The sequence below is a fragment of the Colletotrichum phormii genome (genome assembly GCF_030913505.1).
Source record: "Colletotrichum phormii strain CBS 102054 chromosome Unknown BDP81scaffold_6, whole genome shotgun sequence".
In the NCBI taxonomy this organism is placed as follows: domain Eukaryota; kingdom Fungi; phylum Ascomycota; class Sordariomycetes; order Glomerellales; family Glomerellaceae; genus Colletotrichum; species Colletotrichum phormii.
The window spans coordinates 493,296-513,990 of NW_026851448.1; the positions used below are offsets into that span (position 1 = coordinate 493,296).

Consider the following 20,695-nt stretch of genomic DNA (forward strand, 5'->3'; position numbering starts at 1 on the left):
CGGTAGTGGGAAAATGCGGAGCAATCAGCACGGCACTAGCGAGGTTGGAACTTTGGAAGGGAGCAAGCAGAGCGTGTGTTATGTCCGGACGTGTGTGGCCCCTGAGGCTCTTTTTCTTGCTTTTTGGGAGGTTTGATAAGATAACGTAAGTACGTAAGTATACCTATATCAACGCTGTTTCTTGAGATTGAGGTTGAGGTATTTTGACTTTCTAGGTTTCTAGCTGTGGCTTACATATATAAAGTTGAGACGACTGATTCTGTGTCACTCTTAGAACGAGACCTTTTTAGCTTTTGGAGAGTGAAGACAGCGTTTGTTGCGCGACTTTAACACGGGTTCATCTGAAGGGCGTTGATCAACCGTAGGCATAAAGCCCTCCCTTCAGCAGCCATCATCTCACATCTCTACAGACTCACCACCACTCAGCCAACTACTCCAAGCCTTCAAAGGACAACCAAACATCCACCTCACCAAAAGGGTAACCAAACGACGCAACAATGCCCGACCCCGCAACAGAAATCAAGAAGCCGGCACGCCTGCCCTCAGCCACGCACCACGTCATCGTCAAGCTCGAGACGATTCACGTGCCGCCTCCAGAGGTCAATGATGGCGACCTGGGAGAGAACGTGACGCACGAGGTTATCGGGTACGAGTATACCCGGCCCTCGGAGAGCGCTGTCGCGGCGGCGAGGGCGTGGCCTGCGAGTGTGCTTATTACGACGACTGTGCCTATTAATAAGGAGACACTTGGGGAGGCGCCGTATTTGTAAGTATTGTGGTGTCTTTTCTCTGGGTTATGGGAGGGTTGGTCTGGTGGATAGGGGTGGTTGATGGGAGAGAGGGGGTGGGAATGAAGTTGGGAAGAGTTTGAAAGAGAATGTAAGGGAAGGAGACTCCTGCTTCTGAGAGTGATGAAGCAGATGGACAGATGACTGGACCGGGTTGCCGGTTGAGGGATCGAGTGATTCTATCTACCAGACCAAGGAGCCCGAGTCGGTGGGCAGCTTCTCTTCAGTTTGGAGTTGAGGAGTCTTCGATCTGCCTGCATCGAGCTTGCTTGGATCCGGCTCTCGAGATGGCTGGCTTGAAATAGAATAACAGCTGACGACGAGGACGACGCAGAAAGTGTATCATCACGGAGACAGTGGGAACGGATCACATCGATCTGGAGGAGTGCAAACGCCGCGGCGTGACCGTCATATACTCGCCCAACGCCACAGTCGAAGCCGTCTCCGAGCATGCCCTCGGCTTGGTAAGTCTCCCCTCTCCCTATCCCTCAACACAAGGCAACACCAGTGAGGAAAGAACCCCCGACACCAGAGTCACGAGCACTCGACTAGAATGAATATGAAAGTCGTCACTGACCTTGGATGCGGGTATCCAGTACTTCTCATCCCGCAGACGCTTCGTGACGCTCCACAACACAATGATGGACCACGCCGAGGGCCGCCCGAATCCCTGGCGCGCAAAGGGGAGCATGTCCTCCCTCCTCCTGGACAGCGAGGGCCGCCCGCCGCATACCTGCGGCAACGAGGTTGTGGGGATGATCGGCTACGGGCCCATAGGGCAGCGCGTCGCCAAGATGTGCCGTGCGCTGGGGATGGAGGTCCTCGTCGCCGCGAGGAAGAGCGATGCCACCGGGTCCGCCGTGAACGGGAACGGGAACGGAAATGGGCCCGCCGCCGTCGCTGCCACTCAGCCGAACGGCAACGGAGATACACACCGCACGCCCTTCGCAGAAGTCCTCCGTCGCGCAACAACCCTCTTCCTCATCGTCCCGCTCACAGCAGAGACCAAGAACCTCGTCGGTGAAGCCGAGATGGCGACGATGAGACCTGACACTGTGATTATCAATGTCGGGCGGGGCGGGACCGTCAACGAGGCGGCGCTGGTGGCGGCGTTGCGGGAGGGGAGGATCTCGGGAGCGGCGACGGATGTTTATGAGGTTGAGCCGGCGGGGAGCGGGCGGGATAGCGTGTTGTTGGGGAATGAGGCGAAGAATCTGAATCTGACGCTGACGCCGCATTTGGCGTGGTGCGCTGATCAGACGAGGGTGAATATTCGGAGGGTTGTCGGGGAGAATGTGAGGTTGTTTTTTGGGGGCGGGAAGGGGAGCAATGTTGTGCTTGATATGCGATGAGACATATGGATTTGTCGGGTTACGGGATTAGGAGATGTTCATCCCATAGAAGTTGGATGACTATTGTTAATATAGTATCTTGAAGTCTGAGCACACGTCGGCGAGGTTGTGGACAAGCCAAAAGATTGATGAGGCTATTCTCACCGAGGATCTTCACCGTCCACCCCAGATTGACGCGCCCGCTCGCTGCAAGACCCCACACTTTGCGACATTTGAATGCCCGAAGACGACCTCGCGTCTCATTGGTGCTTTGAGCTGCTTCCAAGTGATGCCAAGCCATCTGTTTGATGCCCGGCGAGCCTCTAAGGCTATTCGAGTAATATTCGATGTCAAGTATGAGCCTTATTCATGAACATCTCACCTATTCGAGCTTGGCCCATCCATCAATGGAATCGACCCAAGTCACTTAGAGATGGCTTTAAAGCGAGAGAGAATAGTTTCGACGAGGTGTTGAGGATCAGGACGTGCGAAGAATGAGAAAGAACCCGCAGGATCAAAGATGATCGTCCTGAGGGTTGACGCGCCGTGCAAGCCTCACTTCTCTCTCTCATCTGTCGTACTAAACTCCGGGAGGCGTCGCATGTAAATTGTTTAGCAACTCCGCGACACACGCGAGCCTGGTCTCTCGAAATCATTCGAGCTTCGTTATGCTTGAAACATCTAAACTTCTCCCACTCGAGCCGCTCGCCGTGCCCACAGTGACACAGTTTCGGCGAGAGTTGCTTCTTCTCTCGCAACTCGACCTAAGCAACAATCTCTCACAAACATGCACCAGCCTGCTATTCACCAGTTTGTAGAGAGCGTCGTCATCAGATGTACTTCGTAAATTGACATAACAATTTGTCTAAGCCACAGTGATGCGTTCACCCGTTCGGTGAGTGAGTGAACGGCATCGTTCGCCGTGCGCTGGAAATGCAGGACGTTGGAGTTCCCCACTGATCGCCTTTAATTTCCTCAACCCCTGGGCTCTGCTCTGGGCTGAGCTGAGCTGAGCTCAGTTGTCCGGATGAAACGTCAGCTGCTTCCGAAGGTCTTGCCACCGAGAACGGAACTGAGTGACCTCCTGTACCCAAATGTGAACGGCGGCCTGCGTCTTTGCCCATTTACTTGATGTGCTGGCTCGTTTGATGAACTCTCATATTGAGTTCTCAGAGACATGAGATGTGAGTGAGTGGAGGTCTGTCATGTCACAAAATCAACAGACACGCAGCAGCTGCCAAGGCATTGCCGCGGGATCCACCGCGGGAAATATCAGATTGTGTGGGGATTTGGGACGATGGGTAAGGGGTGCCAGCAGAAACTCTCACTCAGGAGAGCCAAGCCTTTCTTGTTCTCCCATGTTGATGACTTGGCATAGAACAAGCTCTCAACGTCACCCAGAAATGGACCGTCGAATGACCTCTTGAGTAAAGGTGAATGGAGCTGTTTGATGGAAATAGAAAACCAAAAGGTCTAGAACCTGATTCCGAGCGGGAGACTGGGGTGCTTCCCGCCGGGACGGGTGTGCCGCGCGCGCTCAGGGGCCGGCCGGCCTCCAGGCGCTCATAATGCGTTCGTTTGTTCGAAACGCGGGCCCCAGAAGCAATTTACATTGGACATACGCTACCACCCACGAACGATACCAGATCAAGATGAAGGGAAACAAATCCCAGGGATGGGTCGACTTTGAGCAATCTATATATGAACTCGACGCGACTTTCCCTTTTCCATCGGGAAAGTCTTTTTGATCTCGCTCTCCATTCTCAAACACCACCATTCATTCGTGCTTCAACTCTCAACTCCCTGGGCTGGACTCGGATAACTCTCGTTTAAACAACCAAACACAAACATATTCGTTCTACCATTTTCCCGAACTCAGCGCCCAAGATGCAGCTCTCCGCCCTCTTCCTCCTCGCCCCCGCCCTCGTGGCCGCGACCCTCGACCCGGCCACCTCCAACACCAAGGGCAAGTGTCCCTCGAGCTACAACTGCAGCGCCACAAAGGTCTCAAAGGCCATCCAGGCCGCCGAGTGCTCCCATAACACCCGCACCAGCAAGACCCAGACGTTCGCCGTCTTCGAGACCGACCACCAGTACGACGGCAACAACGGGTACCCCTACGGAACCTGCTCCGCGTACACCTGCGACTCCCCCACCGAGATGATCACCGACGACGACTGCTGGACTTTCTTCTGGAGGTGAGTTTTGAAAATGACAAAAATTGGGGGGTTTTTTACGACAATGGACCGATGACTGACGGGTTATGATTTACAGCGGTACCGGCGAAGAGGACGATGTTGGCACCGGCTGCATCAAGGACCCCAACACGGGCGTCTGCGGCTGCGAGAACTCTGACGGAACCTTCATCTCCGGCAGCAGCGACTGCACATAAAGGACATCTAATTCACGAAAGACATTTTTGGTGGTCGAGAGGAGAAATAGTCATGCTTGACTTGAGCCAACATAGCCTCTGACGGTGTGTGCTATTCATGTACATATATAACCCAAAAACAACAACATTTGTACAAAAATGGTCACAAATTCATTTACCACGTGGCCTAGATGGGGCGTGATCATCATCATCCTGGCGCAAGGTTTTCTGCTATATGACGTTTATTTTATCGTTCTCCATGTTGGTTGAGACTCGGGTCCCGTTGTGGCCCGAGCCATCCTCTTCATTGGAATGAGGCTGAACCTAAATAACCTTTTGACTTTCATCCCGCATCTCGCAATTACCTAACAACGTAATTGGCTCTCTGCTATTGGTTGCTGTGGTATCTACGCTTAATTAAAAGTTATAGAGTAAGTTTACTCGGCAACGCTACCGACCACATTGGCGGGCAAGCATAACCGTTTGATGACCCGGTTTCCGTCATTTGCATCGAACCTGTCAAGTTGTAGACACATCTTTGATCAACTGTATCCGCCTCCGAAGCTCCACGGCATGGACAATGGGGCCACTTTAACACTTCTTGACTTGAAGCCCTATGGATGTCGAGTGGATTAGACCCGGATTGCCTCAATTCATGCCAACCAAGGTTTTGCGCGCTGGAACACACAATTTCGGTTGTGTTAGGACAGCAATAAACTTACTCATACCTTAGAGAGAGTGATGAAATCAAAGTAAGGAGAATGTCATTCAGTATTGAGACATATGCTGACACTCAAGAAAGGTGGCGAGGAGAGGCCCGAGAGGGTGCCACGACATGCCCCCCAGGCCCCTAAGAGATTATGGAAGACGGGAGACCAACCCACCTCAATAACGAAGTCAATTAAACCGGAATAACTCAGGGGGTTCTCTTCCTGTTCTGAGTTTTCTCCCTGATTGTAGGGGCTATTTTCGAACCAATGAGTGGTGCATGAGATGTACTATAAACGGGCACACTGCCTCGTAACCCTGGCGAGTCACAGTCCAGCACGTTTATTGATGGGTCGATCGCTTCGAAAATAAGTGTCTTCCGAGACTCGATAATAAGTAGGCATTTGCCCCTGCAAGTTTGTGCTACAAGGTATCGGATAACGATGACTTGACGTGCCTAGAAGTTGGAACATCATAATACGTCAGGATCAGTTGATCTTTGTCGGATTGGAAGTCCTATTCGGCCGCGAGTAGGGGCAGAGCATGGGCCACCTCGAGGGGGTACACTTAGACCTCGACTACCCACCCAACCTCCGGTTGGAATCTCCCTTCTACTCCTTACGCAGAATCAATCAATACAGAGATATTGATACTTCGTCACCCCCAGGACCCTACGGTTCGAACCAACTTCCCTGTGAAAGGAATACCAACAATCTCTTAATTGGTTGCTCACTGGATTACGGCCGGTGCAGATAGCCGCGGACACGGGCTGCCTTCCGAAGGATTACTGAACCCGCCACTATTCCTATGTAGGGACGATGAACCAGTGTCCTGGGTTTAATGTGTTCTGATACGTGATGCTCATTCCTATTCTGGGATGCAACTCCGTAAAAGTGGGAACAAAACGCATGCAGTTGGTTGTTTTGCACCAACAATGTTTGCTTCGACGCGCATGAAGCCAAGAAGAGGGGTAAAGGTGAAAAGATACCATCTCTTTCATAAAGAGCGGGCGCATCCAACAGAGTATCTCAGGAAAATCTAGAAAAACGAAGTTTCAAAGTTTGTTACAACAGACTACCGCACTGAGGCGACTGCAGGTGTCACCTGATTCGAGTCTTATGTCTTAAGGCACCATTCAATAGTGTTCAACGTCAGGATACACGGAGACACACAATGTGCGAAGACAACGCTGGGAGTAATGCGGCTGCTGATGCAAATGCTCAGCCAGACCATGAAGTCGTGGTGCTCGCCGATGATGAACAAGTGAGGCCATTGAAGCTCACCCGGCGCAGAGTGAGAATACTAAGGAAATATCAAATAGAGCGACACGTCCTCAGAAATTGGAAGCGTAAGCCATGTGACTGATGTTCAGTGATGTGGCACTTGCTAAAATACTCATCAATAGAGTGTAGCTTCTTCGAGTACGAGTGTGAGCAGCTCAATTCTGGACTACCGGTTGGAGAACGGCAGAACCTACCACAAGTACAAGGACGGGAGTAAGTCATGAACATCGGGACAAGATATCTATCTTATAAAATCTGCGGTGCTGAATTGAGAATATCAAATAGAATACTGGTTCCCAAATGATGAGAGAGAAAACGACCGTCTCGGTAAGATATGAGATCTTGAAGGAGTAGGTTCCGAGACAGCTGTTGACCCTATTTGTAGACCTGCAGCACAACTTATTCATCCTGACTTTTGAGGATAAACTCGCAACCGCCCCGCCAAACGAACCTGATGCCAATGTTGGAAAGGTTTTGGATATCGGCACAGGAAGTGGTATCTGGGCCATTGACTTTGGCGAAGAGCACCCGGATGCTGAGGTTTGACAAGTACCTACACACAACTCATAAAACTCCTAATCATGATTGCAGGTGCGAGGTGTTGATCTTTCTGCTATCCAGCCGGAATTGTAAGTGCTCGATTCCGTCACCTTCGGTTTCTAATATTGATGACCGAGTGCAGCGTGCCGCCCAACGTCAAATTCGAGATCGACGACATTGAACAACCCTGGACATTTTCGCAATCATTTGACTACATCCATAGTCGTATGATGAACTCATCCATAAAAGATTGGAAATCATATATCAAAACTTGCTACGAGTCAGTTACACATACCTCTGAAGGCGTCAAAAAATGACTGGGCTCTGACAACTCAAAGTAATTTGGAACCTGGAGGATATCTCGAATTGAACGAGATCGACGTCACCCCCACCTCTGACGACGGTACCTTGAAGTCAGACTCTGCGATCTCAAGGTCTGTCAAGTTGCTTCAGGAGGCAGGCGATATCATCGGAAGACCCTTCCTTGAGATCAGCTCTCTCAGGCACGTGCTTGTTGATACCGGATTCGAAGACGTCCACAGACAACTGTACAAATGGCCCACGAACTCTTGGCCCAAGCATGAGAGATACAAGGAGCTGGGCATCTGGAACCACGAGAATCTGGTTGCTGGATGGGAAGGCTTCTGCATGGCCCCATTCACAAGAGTTCATGGCTGGAGCAAGGAGGAGGTCATAATTTGCATGGCTGAGATCCGGAAAGAATTCAAGGACAGGTCGATCCATGCATACTTCAAAATGTAAGTTGACTACGGGATGTGGCTCTTGTGACCCTCAACAAACTCTAACCTCTCTAGTTGGTCGATCTATGGAAGAAAGCCTCTTGAATCCGCAACGACGGAGGCTGCGTGATTTCGGTTGGAGACACTAGTTGTCCTTGGCAATCTTCAGAGTGACTTGTCCGAAGAAAGACATTCACGTGATAGTTTCAAGTTCGCTTTCCACATTTTCCACATAACAATGTACAAGATTCTGATCATGTTCAAGAATCAAGCTCTGTACGAAAGCTACGTTGACTTCCCGCACGCATCACCCGAGTGAGACACCCACTGTTAGTGTCTTGCCTGGGCCTACACCCATCCACTAACACCACTTTCTGCACCCAAAACCACCAATTCGTCGCCCGCGATGGCCTCGCAGCCAGACGCGGGCGCGCTGCCTGCGCGACCTCAGAAAGGCCTCGCAGGCTCTCACCATGCCGTCAGCTCGCCAACGGACCCTTTCTTGACTCCTTCGCGCCCACGCGCGCCGACGCAGCGCCCAATGGCGCCCCTCCCAACCCGTCCTCGTGCCTCGCAGGGAAGCGAAGCACCCACCACCACTGCCGCCGCGGCACTACAACGCGCCAACGCGGCCCAATCCAAGTACGACGCAGTACACCGTCTCCTCGCCGCTGCGCTGGATAACATCGTCACCTCCTGCAACGAGGAGCTGAAGCCGTTCGCGCGGTCTGTTATCCAGAGCTTCACCTCCTACCTCTCCCCAGGTCCGGGCCGACCCAGACCCGAAGGGACACGTATGACCTACGCTAGTACGGCCGCCCAGGGCCGATCAGCAGATATGCCCCGGCCCATAAGTGGCCCACGCCAAGCAGCCTCGGGCCCGGATCTCCGGCTCCTAGCCCGCGTCGGAACCGAACGGCTCCCGAAAACCCGACTACACAACTCCTTCTCACTCAGACAGGCCATCTCGCAGGACCTCGGCCTGCCCCTGTCAGACATTGCGGACGTCAAACACACCGCCACAGGCCTCTCCATACGCCCCAGCTCGGAGGAAGTTAAGCAAAAGCTCCTCCAAAATAAACAACAACTACAGCGCTACCCACTAAGCGCCAGCTTCAGAGGATCAGACGGGCCCAGGCCCACGGATCAGAGGACCGCGGTACCTCCTCTCCCTATCCTCCACCTCCTCCACCTCCTCCATCAGAGCCAGAGCCCCAGCGCCCTAGTACCGCTGGCACCATCACAGTCAACCCAGAACCTGCCCAGTCTATCACTTCCAGCTCGTCTACAGCCGGGAGCGAAGCAGACTTGGACATGGGCGAGGCAGACGATGCCCCAGTGCCAGGCGAGCCTACCCAGACCCCTATAATGCTTTTCTCGCCCGTCAAAGTGCGGGGCATCGCGGCCCAGCATGGGCTGAACGGCGCCAAGTCACCTGCTAGGCCACCACGCTTTACCTTAACGCAGAACGAAGACGGCACTGTCTCCCCTATCCGAACGCCCCTAGGCGCCAGAATGAGGGCAGTGAAGTCCAAGACAGTTAACTACAACGTCCAGAATCATGCCGCGTTCTCGCAATTGGATGAAGAAGAGGCCTAGTGCCTCCCAGACCGTAGACCCTGAGCCAAATCTGTTAGTTGCCCAGTGCAATATTAATAGGGGGTCTGCGGCGAACACCAACCTTCTCCAGGCCTGCTGGGAGCATGATATCGATATCATACTTGCCCAGGAGCCCTGGACGATGGAGAAAAAGCAAGCTAAGCTTAACACGCACCCAGGATACGACGTTTTCAGCCCCGTGGACCACTGGCACGATGCTGACACCCGGCCACGGGTACTTACTTACGTCCGCAAACACCTGGAAGCGCAGCAACTACGCCTAACGCCAACCAGAGACATACTATGGATCCAAGTACGTGGGTATACCATAGTTAATGTCTACCGGCCTGGCGAGAGGGCCCATAACCCAACAACTACCGCGCTACTCAACTACTCACCCCCGGAGCATTCTCTAATTGCCGGGGACTTCAACTCCCGCCATGAGACCTGGGAGCCTGGAATTCAGTCAGAAAGAGCTGGCACTTCTATTTCCCAATGGGCACAGAATCATGGACTCACCTATATTGGAGAAGCTGGAAAAGTGACACGCGGGAATAAGAATGGGACAGGCCACGTGATTGACCTATCCTTCTCTAACATCCCGCTGGCCCGAGCTGAAGTGTGCGAGCAATTGCACGCTGGCTCTGACCATGAGGCCATTCTCACCACGCTACCTTGCCCCCAGCTCCCTAAGCCGGATCTCTGGAGCCGATCACGGGTACCGCAACACCTACTCGAACGCTTCGCTGAACTGGTGAGTCAGGGGCCGCTCCCCACCGTCTCAAGACAGGCCACGCCAGAGCAGCTAGACGAAGCTGCCGTCACTATTGTCGGCACCCTGAGGGCGGCTTTAGATGCCACAAGCACTGAAGGAGGCCAACATGGCCGCGGAGCACCCTGGTGGACGCCAGAATGCGCTGAAGCACGTGCTGGGCATCTTGAGGCCAGACGCCGCCAACGGACCGGCTGTCCCTCCTCCGGGTGCCCAAGCTGCTCGTACTGTAACCGCGCACGAGAAGCACAACTAGAATGGCTTAGCACTTCGAAAAGTGCTAAGCGCGCCTACTGGGCGGAGAAGATAGCTGCCGCAGAGTCCGCGGAAGCCCTATTCTCAATCACCAAGTGGCGCAACTCCAACCTGGCCATCAAAGAACCTCCCCTGGAGGTTAATGGCGAAAGGATAGCGGATATCCCGGGTAAGATGAATGCCTTCCGGCGCGTACTGCTAGAACGCTTCACCCCAGACGACGATATAGAAGACCCAGACTCGGTACCGTTTGTTGCGCGCCAGATCCTACCCTGGCGGACCACGGTTACCTTAGCTGAGGCCACACAGTACACGCTCACGCGGAGCACGTCTCCAGGGTCGGACAAAATCACTACGAAATTGTTAGCTGCCGTCTGGGGACACATTCAAGAGCCTGTCAGAGCCCTGTTCGAGGCCTGCCTCACCTGCGGTCACCACCCCACCCCTTTCAAACAAGCGGAAATAGTGATCATTCGGAAGGCTAGTAAGCGGAAGCTCTCTGACCCCAGCTCGTATAGGCCTATCTCGCTCCTCTCGTGCCTAGGCAAGGGCCTTGAGCGCATCTTTGCGCGGCGCACCGCATACCGTATAGTGCATAATACGGTTGTTAACCCGCAACAATTTGGCGCACTCCCCGGCCGGAGTGCTGTCGACCTGACCTCCTGTGCAGCGCACGATATAGAGGAAGCACTAGAAAGCGGCCTCACTGCGACGATAGTCACAATGGACGCTAAGGGGGCCTTTGACGCCACACTTCGAAATAGACTTATACTCCGGCTTCGCCAACAGGGCTGGCCAGAGGTATTTATCCGCTTTGTAAGGTCCTTTATGACCCAACGCGCGGCTATTATCAGAATGGACAAGAGACTCTCGGAGGGCTTTCCCCTACGCTGCGGCCTCCCACAGGGCTCCCCTGCGTCCCCAGTCCTCTATATCCTCTACCTAGCAGACGCGCTCCTAGATAACCCTAGGTGCCGCTTCGGGTATGCCGATGATATAGGACTCCTCGTGATCTCTCCTACGCTAGAAGAGAACGCTCGGATACTAGGTAGCGAAGTCAGCTCTATGCTTAAATGGGGTGCTGAAAACAAAGTTACCTTTGATCCAGCTAAGTGTGAAGCGGTACACTTTACGCGTAAACACCGCAAGAATAGGCCAAGCGAATGGCCTGCTATCTATGCTACTGGGCTTACAATTACGCCCGTAGCTCCAACGAAAGCTGTGCGCTGGCTAGGCGTCTGGTTCGATCGTACGCTTTCCTTCCGAACCCACGTTGGCCACCGGGCCGCCGCCGCGAGGAGGGTCGCCGATTTCCTTCGTGGCCTTAGTGCTATTCTCAAGGGCTTGCCGCCGCGACAAGCCCGACTTGCTATAACGGCCTGTGTACTGCCGTCAGTTCTGTACGGATCTGAAGTATGGTTCTCGGGCCGTACTAAGCCGGCTGCGCTCACGCAACTCTCGAGGATGTGCGCCACCCTCCGCAACCCCACCGTGAACACTGGCCAGAAGGGTCACTTTACTACCATTAATAAGACCATTGTCGCTGCTGCCCGGGCCGTGCTCCCGGTCTGGCGTACTACGCCCACGGACATCCTGCTCAAGGAGTCAGGTCTTCCCGCTGCGGTCACCGCGCTGGAAGGGGCCAGACTACGCTTTGCCGCGAGGCTACGACGACTCGACCCTCAACACCCGCTGGTCCCCAGGCTGGAGGAACGCACCCCTGGACGCTCTGGACGAGACACACGTCTCCAGCGAACCTACGCGTTACTACCCCCATGCCCTCGGCCGGTTCTAGTCCTCCCGAATCCCCCCGCACCCCAGCGAGACACTAAAGAAGAAGCCGCTGCTGCATTTCTGCAGATGATAAAAGCGCTCCCGCGATCCGACCTAGTGATCTACTCCGATGGGTCCATGCTGTTTGAAGGCGCTGTGGGCTACGGATATGTGATATACCGTGGGCCCAAGGCCATCGCGGAAGGCCGTGGCCGCCTCGGCGAATACACAGAAGTCTTTGATGCCGAGGCCGAGGGGGCCCGTCAGGGCCTACGGCGAGCACTGCACCTAGCTGCCACCTCCCCCACTACAATCCATCTTTGCCTCGATAATACTGGCGTTCTCAACTTCATCTCGGGTTTCGGACGATCTCCCGCCAGCTCGCAGGCTGCTATGCTTGAGATACTCGACGCCCAGCGGGCAAGGGATATAAAATGCCACTGGTCGCCCGGACATACCGGGATCCCTGGAAACGAATTAGCTGATAAGCTTGCTAAAGAAGGAGCCGCTCTCCTACTGCCTGACCCTCCACCGCCAGCATCATACGCTGGGATAGCGAAGATGGCCCGCGCCAGAGCCCGTGGCTACCATTCACGATGGTGGCATACTTCGAAGCAAAAGCTCAAACCAGGCTATAAGAAAACTGACGCTGCCCTCCGTTGCCCTCCGGAATTGGACCTACGGCGTCCTCTTTTGCACCACCTCCTCGCTGCTCGTTCTGGCCATGGCCATTTCCACGCCTACCACAGGCGCTTTCAGCACGACGGAGACTTCAAATGTAACTGCGGGCGGAAATTATCGCCTACCCATCCAGTATATTGCACGAAGAACCGCCGTACCTCGGCGCTATGGCCGATTACCGGGACCGTGGACGATCCGGGACCACTACCGCCCCCGATAGGCCTGGCCGAAGCCTATTGGTACGCCCTGGTCAGAGACCCGGGTGCCTTTGAGAAGTTCGAGCGTGTGACGCGCTACTATGAGGCTCACTCTCTGCAAAGATAGCGAGCCCGAGATCCCGCGCCTCACAACTCTCTCACACACCCACCGACGCCTTGAGGCCCCGGCCTTACCACACCCCTCTCTCTTCCTTCCTCCTTTATCTTCTATATAAGAAAATATAAGAAAACAGAAAAATGCTCGCGTAGGCAAATATGCCTCCGAGGGCCGGTTACTTGTTGCGGCAACGCCGTCTGTGGACGGCGTAGGGCTGCTAGAGACCCATTCGCTTCTGCCGAGTCAGGGACCCCCTGCTGGCGTGCTTTTTGGAACTGAACGGACCCTGGGGATTAGATACTAAACTCCACTGCTCTAGGCACGAGAAGAAAAGTGTACATTATAGACTGCCTGACTTGTCGTACGCTATAATGGCGGCACGGCACATCATATGCCCAAAGGGCGCTCTGGTTGATCGGAGCTTAGTTACATAGATAGCTGGGCACCTGTCCCTGATGATGTAAAACACCACTACTACTACTACTACTACTACGAAAGCTACGCAACTACTATGCCAGAAATGGACAAGCGGCCGGCGTGGTGTAGTGGCATACACCTGGCAAGGCCTCTGGAGCCCAGAGGTCGCTGGTTCGATTCCAGCCGCCGGCAACTGCTTTAACTACCTGTGGGAAGGGTAGGGCAGAGCCCAATGCGGGGCCTAGGACCCTTTCCGGGCCCTCCGACCAAGAAAAAGTGGATATGCGGCGAGTACACGTCGTCAACCAAGTACTGGGGCAGGAATGGTCTTGTACAAATCAGAACATGTACGAGGGGCCTGTTTCGGCAGGCCGCCCTCTCCAGACATATCCGGCCTTAAGCCGCAAAATTCAAGAATGGAACTGGGGCACCAGCGGGAACCAGGGACAGATAGAACGCATAGTAGCCATAAGGCACGATTTGGAGGACGATTTGAACTGTATCTAGCAATAGTTATAGGGCGACGGCTCTCCACGCCATATACCCTTCGGGAGGTCGGCCGCAAGGGCGGCTGCGCCCTTGCCGCCACGGCGTTAAATATATAACACACACACACAAATGGACAAGCGGGTGTGGCCTCATGTACATGATTTGTTACCGTACAGCTTTCTTCATATACGAGTATACAACTCGAGCTCTCATCTTTCGTCGTTAAGATGATCTCTCAAATCTTTTCGATATACCATACGAGCCAAGCTAAACCAAAATTTGTGACGGGAAGCCAGTAAGGCATATCGGCTCGCATTTGGCTCCAGTACCCAGAAGACTTCAAAAAGCATCCGAGGAAAAGCGCAAAGATGCTCCCTCGAGTTTGCGGTATCGCCAGCAGAAAGCCCTCTGTGACCATCAGCGCTCCGATGTATTGCATGTGTAGCTTGATTGTGCGTTGATCAGTGAAAGGGTAGAGTGGGTGGAGATATGGCGCCGTTTTCTGAGACTTTCGGTAGATTCTTTCATGAAGCGTCTTGAATGGCCAAGGACCGAGCCTAGGAATACCGCCGACGAAGTATTCGAACGCGAGAATGATGCGAGGGATGGCGAGTAGAATGGAGGCCATGATGGTGTTATTGCGGTAAGGCGGAGCCTGGAGGCTGAAGGCTTCACTTAGACATGGACAGATGCAGCTTCTGAATCAAAACATGCGATTAGGATTCAGGGAATATCTCAGAGGCGGGGTGCGTATGATTGTTTCCGGGGCGTCCGGGGAAATGGTTGTGTTCAAAGATGGTTCAACGTCGATGATGTAATGGTGGCGCTCACCACATCAGTTGTGAGACATGACTGCACGTGAGTGCAACAGTCCAGTTCCCAAAGCATGAACACAAGCACCAGAACCTATGAAATCTTTCGTAGTAGGCAGTGTTCTTATGCGCTAGATAATCCGAGTCGATTTATGACGGTATCATGGTATGGCCGTTCAAACGTTTAAAGATTAAGTACTTTGCACGTCCGCAATTCCCGCCATTGTTTCTTTAGCTCCCCGAGCTAATATCGCAGAGTCTTGTCCTCCAAGAAGAAAGCAGACGCCTAGCTCATTAATCGCCCAATCATGTAGCTCATGGTTGTTGTAAATACCGGCCAAGCCCATGATCTTGCCGTGCTTTTTGCATGCCCGGCTTACGGTCTCCATAGCTTCCCGGAAGACTGAACTTTTAAACTGGCTCGGCGCACCCAACTCAATAGCGAGGTCATTCGATCCGACAAGAAGCACGTCGGCGCCTTCAACAGAAGCAATCTCGTCGACGTTTTCAATACTCTCCTTCGTCTCAATCATCAGGAACACAGTTGAGCCGTTGGCGTTGGTCTCCGAGATTATGGTGTCTTGTGGCACGGCCTTCAACGAGAAGACGGGTAATTGGCCAGTCATGGACCTCTTTCCCTGAGGCGGATATTTACATATCGAGACAGCAGCCATAGCATCGTCTGCCCGCAAGTTGTCAGTGTTCCTTGCCCAAAGGGCGAAGTCTGGATTCCGGGCCGGAATCTATGGGCACCTACCGCGACCATGAATATGAGGGAAGACAACCCCCATTGCTCCACCATCGAGAACCTTTTGAACGAAACCGTTACCGCATTGGTAAGGAACTCTGACGAAAGGTGTCACGCCCAGCTGAAGACCAACAATGCAGTGCTGACTGGCATCATGAATGGACAACGTCGAATGCTCGAGATCAATGAAAAGAGCATCAAAACCTCCGTTTGCCGCCATATGGACAATCTGTGTGTTCGCGACAAGGCGAATGCCCATTGCCTAAGTCGTTATGTCAGTACCTTATGAGGAGTCACACTATGATTCTCTTTTACATTAGAAACTTACCGTACATAGCTTTCCCGATGCGCTCAGTCGAGTCAAGCTGTTGGATAGGAGAGAAGCCATTTTGCATATACGAAAAGACAGCTAATTTGACAACGTGCTGTACTTGGAATTCGAATTTAATCGTGCAGTATTTTCGAGATATCTACCTTAGTATTCATGGCTTCCATGGGCCGAGGATGGTGTCAGCTTACTTGTTGATGGTTCGGCTCCTCTTCCCGCCAATCTGAGCGCCTCGGCCAGTCTTCCCGAGGGCGTGCAAGTGCCAAGTGGAGACTCGGTAGCCCGCGCCGCCGCCAGCTCGGCGATGGATGCCAGTTAGCCGGAGCATTTGGACCTTCCATTTTTTCGCCAGCACTTGAGCAGTAAATCCGAAAGAGTGCTCAAAAAATTCGAATGCTTTGCTTTCCCAAAGTCTCTAGCCTTTCTTCATTCCAGCTTTGTCACAATGTTTGGACACGTACAGCCCGGTCCTCCGGACCCTATGTTAACTCTCAAAAGGGATGCAGATAACGACACAAGCCCAGAAAAGGTCGATTTGGGTGTTGGTATCTACCGTAGCGAAGAGGGCAGTTACCAAGAGTTGGATGTTGTCAGACAGGTATTATCGAAACTTCTTCTCTAGTGACAAAAAAGGTCAAGGTTGGAGCAATTGCTAAACATGACGCAGGCAAAAAGAAAACTCGACGAGCTAGACATAGGACATGATGTAAGAGTCCAGTAAAGACCTCTTTAGAAAGTAGGCTGAGACCTTTGTCTAGTATGAGTTGACGATAGGAGATGCGGATTTTCTCCGACTTGCCGCCGAAGTCATGTTTGGCGAGCACAGCGACGCCCTTCAAACTGGCAGAGTATGTGGTTATCATGATAATCTCATGAGATTTCAATAATCTTTGAAGAGATTCAAATAACTTGCCAAGTCAAAGACACTAAGCTTAGTAATCCAGGTTTCTTCAGTTCAGACTATCTCTGGAACAGGGGCCAACTCTTTGGGAGCGCTGTTCATCTCGAAAGTCATGGAACCGAAGCCCAAAGTCTACATTGGAGTTCCCACTTGGGGAAACCACCTTCCAATTTTCCAAGACGTCGGCCTGGAAACCGCCACATACCCCTATCTCGATGCGTCAAAACACGCTGTCAACTTTACCGCCCTTCTCGATACTGTCCGATCGGCCGCGCAAGGCAGCGTTTTCGTGTTGCAAGGATGCTGCCATAACCCTACTGGTGTTGATCTGAGCCCTAGTCAATGGAAAGAACTGGCTAGTGAGATGAAGTATTACGGACACTTGCCATTCTTTGACACAGCGTACCAGGGTCTTGGTGACGGGCTTGACGAAGATGCCGCAGGTGTACGCGTATTTACAATAGCAGGTATTGAGATGCTGGTTTGTCAGTCATTCTCAAAAAACTTTGCGTTGTATGGGGAGCGATGTGGCGCCCTTCATTTTGTCGGCAACTCGCAGAAGGTGGTTGCGAATGTTCAAGATAGACTTCGAAGCTTGATAAGGCACACGTACTCATCAGCCCCGGCCTACGGTAGCCGTCTTGTCAAGATCGTACTTAATGATACTGATTTACGGAAGGAGTGGTGAGTCGGAGTTCATTGACTTTCCATCACCCATCTGCTTACAACGGGGTTTAGGAATTTAGAGATTGATGGCATGAGAACTCGTCTGAAGAGAAACCGCCAAACCCTGCACGACGAGCTCGCGCTAACCCTCAAGGCATGTTGTTCCGAAAACAGGCATGTGTACTAGGATTGACTTGAAGTAGACACCCGGAGACTGGTCATATCTGACGAAAGAGAAAGGATTGTTCTCGTCAGTAGTTATATGCTCTCACTGATGAATACGTCGCTAATCTCACATGCAGGTGTCTCGCACTTTCACCATCTCAGTGCAGGGAGCTCGTCGAGACGTATCATGTTCATCTGCCAGGATCTGGAAGGATCAATGTCGCTGGCTTGAGCGAGGAAAATGTGAAGCGCGCAGCACAGGCCATTGACAAAGTCATCAGGCAACATGTGAATGGGAGGCTCTGAGTCCGCCATTTAAGTCAGAGAGGTTCTAGAGCTATGGACGGCTGTACCACTTGATGCAATATTCTGTCCTTCCTATTTATCATTATAGGTATCAACAATAACATACGAGTACAGCAGATTCAAATCCCTCGGAAGTTGGAAATCTACGGAAGCTCAACTTCAATCAGACTCTCAACACCCTTGCCACCACCCCAAATCTTGACGATCTTCAGCCCAGCAATCTTCTCCAACAAGTGATACCAATCGCCCTCAGTGCGCTCCTTAGAGCAGAAAAGCGTCAGCATGACCATGTTGAGTGCAGACGTCTCCCACCAAGCTCCAGTAGAGGGGATCACGTTCTCGTTGATCAACAACTTGCTGTATCCGGGCTTCATAGCAGCCTTGATCTGTTTGAGGATCGTCTCGCAGACATCATCAGGCCAGTCATGCAGACATGAGTGCATGTAGTAGGCGCGGGCTCCTTTCACGGGCTGTTCTGTCAGGAAATCATGGCCCATGGGCGTGATTGCCGGTGTGAGCTCCTGGATTTGACCAATGAAGACTGGAAGATCCTGAAGGATGAGCTTTCCCGGCGCCTTGGGGTAGTAGGAGTGAAACTCAGCCAAGTCGTGGCCGATGCTGCCGCCAATATCCACCAAGAATGGCGCGTCGGCGTCCGTGTTGGCGCCTTCGATGAGCCTCTCCTTCACGGGGAAGAAGCCGGGGGCCATCCATGGATGACGGCCCTGGCGGTAGCCGGACATGTGGTGGTTGAAGTGAGTGCCGTCTAAGATGATACATGTCAATGCATATCCATCACTAAAGCGTGTTGGTAATTTTACTCACAGCCAAGATCTTGCTGCCATGCAAACATATCCTTATCAGTGTTGTATGCATACATCATAGGGGTGTCCTTGTCATCAGTGGGGTTCTCGAAGCCCCTCTTGCGAGAGTACTCATGGAATCTCAAGGGCCCGGCGCCAGTGCAAGATGTCCTAGGGGCGACAAGAACTTAGCAAATACATTGACAAAGAACAGCTCTACTTCTCAGTTTGCTAGAACAAATAGGCCAAAGATGAGGCAGAGAATGCAACTCACATTGCGATGTATCCATCCCCAATCATAAGGAGGCTCAAGGACTTTGAGAAGTTGGTAGGCTGCTACTCATCAAGGCTTGTCTCCTTGATGTAGCCCATGGCACCAAGATGGCGCATGAGGCGACCTTCATAATAAAATGAGTCATGTGAGAAGTAGCAGCAGGAGAGTGCATTACTTACTAAGGAGAGCCGGGTCAACACCAAGAGCATCAGCAAGCTCCTTTACCGTCTAAGGCCTATCGCCGTTTTTGGCCATAAGCTTCCACAGACCTGTATCAACGCCAAGATTGATACCGGCAATAGCGCCAGTCTTTGATGGAAGTTAGTTACAAACAACATGCATGACAGTTGACCAGATAGGAGCTTACCTGTGCCCAGCAGTGCTTGATCATGGTCTCTCTTGGAGCCTCCAGAGCTTGGACTATCGAACGAGCCTTGAGAAGCAGCTCGTGCCGCGCTTGATGGTCATCGACAGACAAGGAGCCAATGTTATCGTTGAGATCCTTGAGCAGACCAGGGACCGCTCCCAGGTCGTTCGGACGGGTGGCGATCGTTGCATCGACAACGGCACCCCCTTTGGTGCCGTTGGTACCGTTCATGCCGTGTGTGGAAGACATTGTTGGATAGAAGAACAGATGGGAAGTGCAGGGAATGGCTAAAGAGTAAAAGCTCGGCCGTTGGCTGGCATGGCACTTCCAGGACATGTACTTATAACATGCTGCCTAGTCATTTGGGCGGGGGTTCTGCCAGAGTCAGGGGGAGCAACGGACACAGTAAAACATAAATATTTCCCACTTTCTGCAGGTCATTCTCTTCAAGACTCCAACAACTACTTTCAATGTAATTGTAGAAAGACTCAGGGGGAGAAAAGGGCGGCGGAACGGGCGCTAGTCTCTCAAATGCAGAACTCGGAGAATACATGTCCAGTCTCAAGCCACTCATTCACCCGCTGAAGACACTTGGCGCAGCCAGTCAGGGTTTCTCTCCTGCCTCCATATCATGTTCTTTGTCACTGTGACAGACTTTCCAAGCGCAATCTCGCAAGAGGCCGACTCGCTGGTACAGTACCCTGGCGCAAGAGACCGGGGCCCCGAGCCACCGACCCCACCGGGGGAACATTCCGGACCAGGTATACTCTGGGCGAAATGTTTGTTGGTTTGTTATCCGTATGCACCAACGCAACTTTAGTTGGAACCCGAGTTGCGCCATATCAGCACCCTAGTAGCTGTGTGATTCAATACGCATATGCGTACGTTGAGTCGGCGCCGATCGACCCGTGTCCAGCGGTTGGTTTTATTTTGCATATGAGAGTCACCACTCCCAGTCCAAGCCCGCATTTTTAAAACACAAGGAATAGACCTGACTTTGCACGCCACCATCTCAGCTTCTCGAGGTAAGAGTTTTCATTCTTGGCTGTTGGTGCCCAGCCAGGGTCTTCACATAAACGACGCAGCCTCACACCACCAAACACCCCATATTCCGCCTTCATCCGCCGACTTGAGGTCCCATCTGTAGTTTCTGGGCCGAACCCATGGCCAAGACTGCTTCCCAGTGCTAACGTAATGAGACCTGCGTCTAATAAAGAGATTGTATCCAGCTTCGGATATGATCTCCAGTTACAGTGCGACTAG

General features: G+C 52.7%; 7 protein-coding genes and 1 non-coding gene across 8 annotated transcripts; 5 read left to right on the forward strand and 3 right to left on the reverse strand.

Annotated features, from left to right (window-relative positions):
- Positions 1-197: 197 nt before the first annotated feature.
- BDP81DRAFT_344724 (D-isomer specific 2-hydroxyacid dehydrogenase) lies at positions 198-2,284 on the forward strand. The gene is made up of 5 exons (XM_060586076.1): positions 198-361; positions 411-766; positions 1,123-1,252; positions 1,385-1,648; positions 1,700-2,284. Exons 2-5 carry the CDS (start codon positions 498-500, stop codon positions 2,138-2,140), a joined length of 1,104 nt encoding a protein of 367 aa, XP_060447342.1. The 5' UTR covers positions 198-361; positions 411-497; the 3' UTR covers positions 2,141-2,284.
- Positions 2,285-4,021: 1,737 nt separating this feature from the next.
- BDP81DRAFT_277969 (uncharacterized protein) lies at positions 4,022-4,505 on the forward strand (the record flags this gene model as incomplete). The annotated part of the gene is made up of 2 exons (XM_060582982.1): positions 4,022-4,317; positions 4,394-4,505. Coding segments are annotated over 2 exons (408 nt in total), but the record flags the coding sequence as incomplete, so codon positions are not given.
- Positions 4,506-6,228: 1,723 nt separating this feature from the next.
- On the forward strand, positions 6,229-8,055 carry BDP81DRAFT_422565 (TAM domain methyltransferase). Its single transcript, XM_060590001.1, has 9 exons — positions 6,229-6,461; positions 6,520-6,546; positions 6,604-6,694; positions 6,767-6,808; positions 6,867-7,021; positions 7,073-7,110; positions 7,164-7,301; positions 7,360-7,779; positions 7,837-8,055. Exons 1-9 carry the CDS (start codon positions 6,372-6,374, stop codon positions 7,889-7,891), a joined length of 1,056 nt encoding a protein of 351 aa, XP_060447344.1. The 5' UTR covers positions 6,229-6,371; the 3' UTR covers positions 7,892-8,055.
- A 5,632-nt stretch (positions 8,056-13,687) lies between these two features.
- On the forward strand, positions 13,688-13,765 carry BDP81DRAFT_t116. The gene has a single exon. It is a non-coding gene; the product is annotated as a tRNA-Gln (tRNA).
- A 194-nt stretch (positions 13,766-13,959) lies between these two features.
- Positions 13,960-14,839, reverse strand: BDP81DRAFT_422571 (uncharacterized protein). The gene has a single exon (XM_060590002.1). The coding sequence runs from the start codon at positions 14,688-14,690 to the stop codon at positions 14,298-14,300; it is 393 nt and encodes a 130-aa protein (XP_060447345.1). The 5' UTR covers positions 14,691-14,839; the 3' UTR covers positions 13,960-14,297.
- Positions 14,840-15,015: 176 nt separating this feature from the next.
- Positions 15,016-16,213, reverse strand: BDP81DRAFT_422574 (HpcH/HpaI aldolase). The gene is made up of 3 exons (XM_060590003.1): positions 15,951-16,213; positions 15,632-15,884; positions 15,016-15,556 (listed from the first exon to the last, which is right to left on the reverse strand). Exons 1-3 carry the CDS (start codon positions 16,008-16,010, stop codon positions 15,066-15,068), a joined length of 804 nt encoding a protein of 267 aa, XP_060447346.1. The 5' UTR covers positions 16,011-16,213; the 3' UTR covers positions 15,016-15,065.
- Positions 16,214-16,395: 182 nt separating this feature from the next.
- BDP81DRAFT_344737 (pyridoxal phosphate-dependent transferase) lies at positions 16,396-18,090 on the forward strand (the record flags this gene model as incomplete). The annotated part of the gene is made up of 7 exons (XM_060586077.1): positions 16,396-16,548; positions 16,618-16,656; positions 16,709-16,798; positions 16,895-17,535; positions 17,590-17,695; positions 17,721-17,767; positions 17,820-18,090. The coding sequence occupies 7 exons, from the start codon at positions 16,396-16,398 to the stop codon at positions 17,986-17,988; spliced, it is 1,245 nt and encodes a 414-aa protein (XP_060447347.1). The 3' UTR covers positions 17,989-18,090.
- A 41-nt stretch (positions 18,091-18,131) lies between these two features.
- Positions 18,132-19,681, reverse strand: BDP81DRAFT_392174 (S-adenosyl-L-methionine-dependent methyltransferase; the record flags this gene model as incomplete). Its single annotated transcript, XM_060587669.1, has 6 exons — positions 18,132-18,754; positions 18,814-18,962; positions 19,132-19,189; positions 19,245-19,293; positions 19,345-19,374; positions 19,433-19,681. The coding sequence occupies 6 exons, from the start codon at positions 19,679-19,681 to the stop codon at positions 18,132-18,134; spliced, it is 1,158 nt and encodes a 385-aa protein (XP_060447348.1).
- Positions 19,682-20,695: the final 1,014 nt, after the last annotated feature.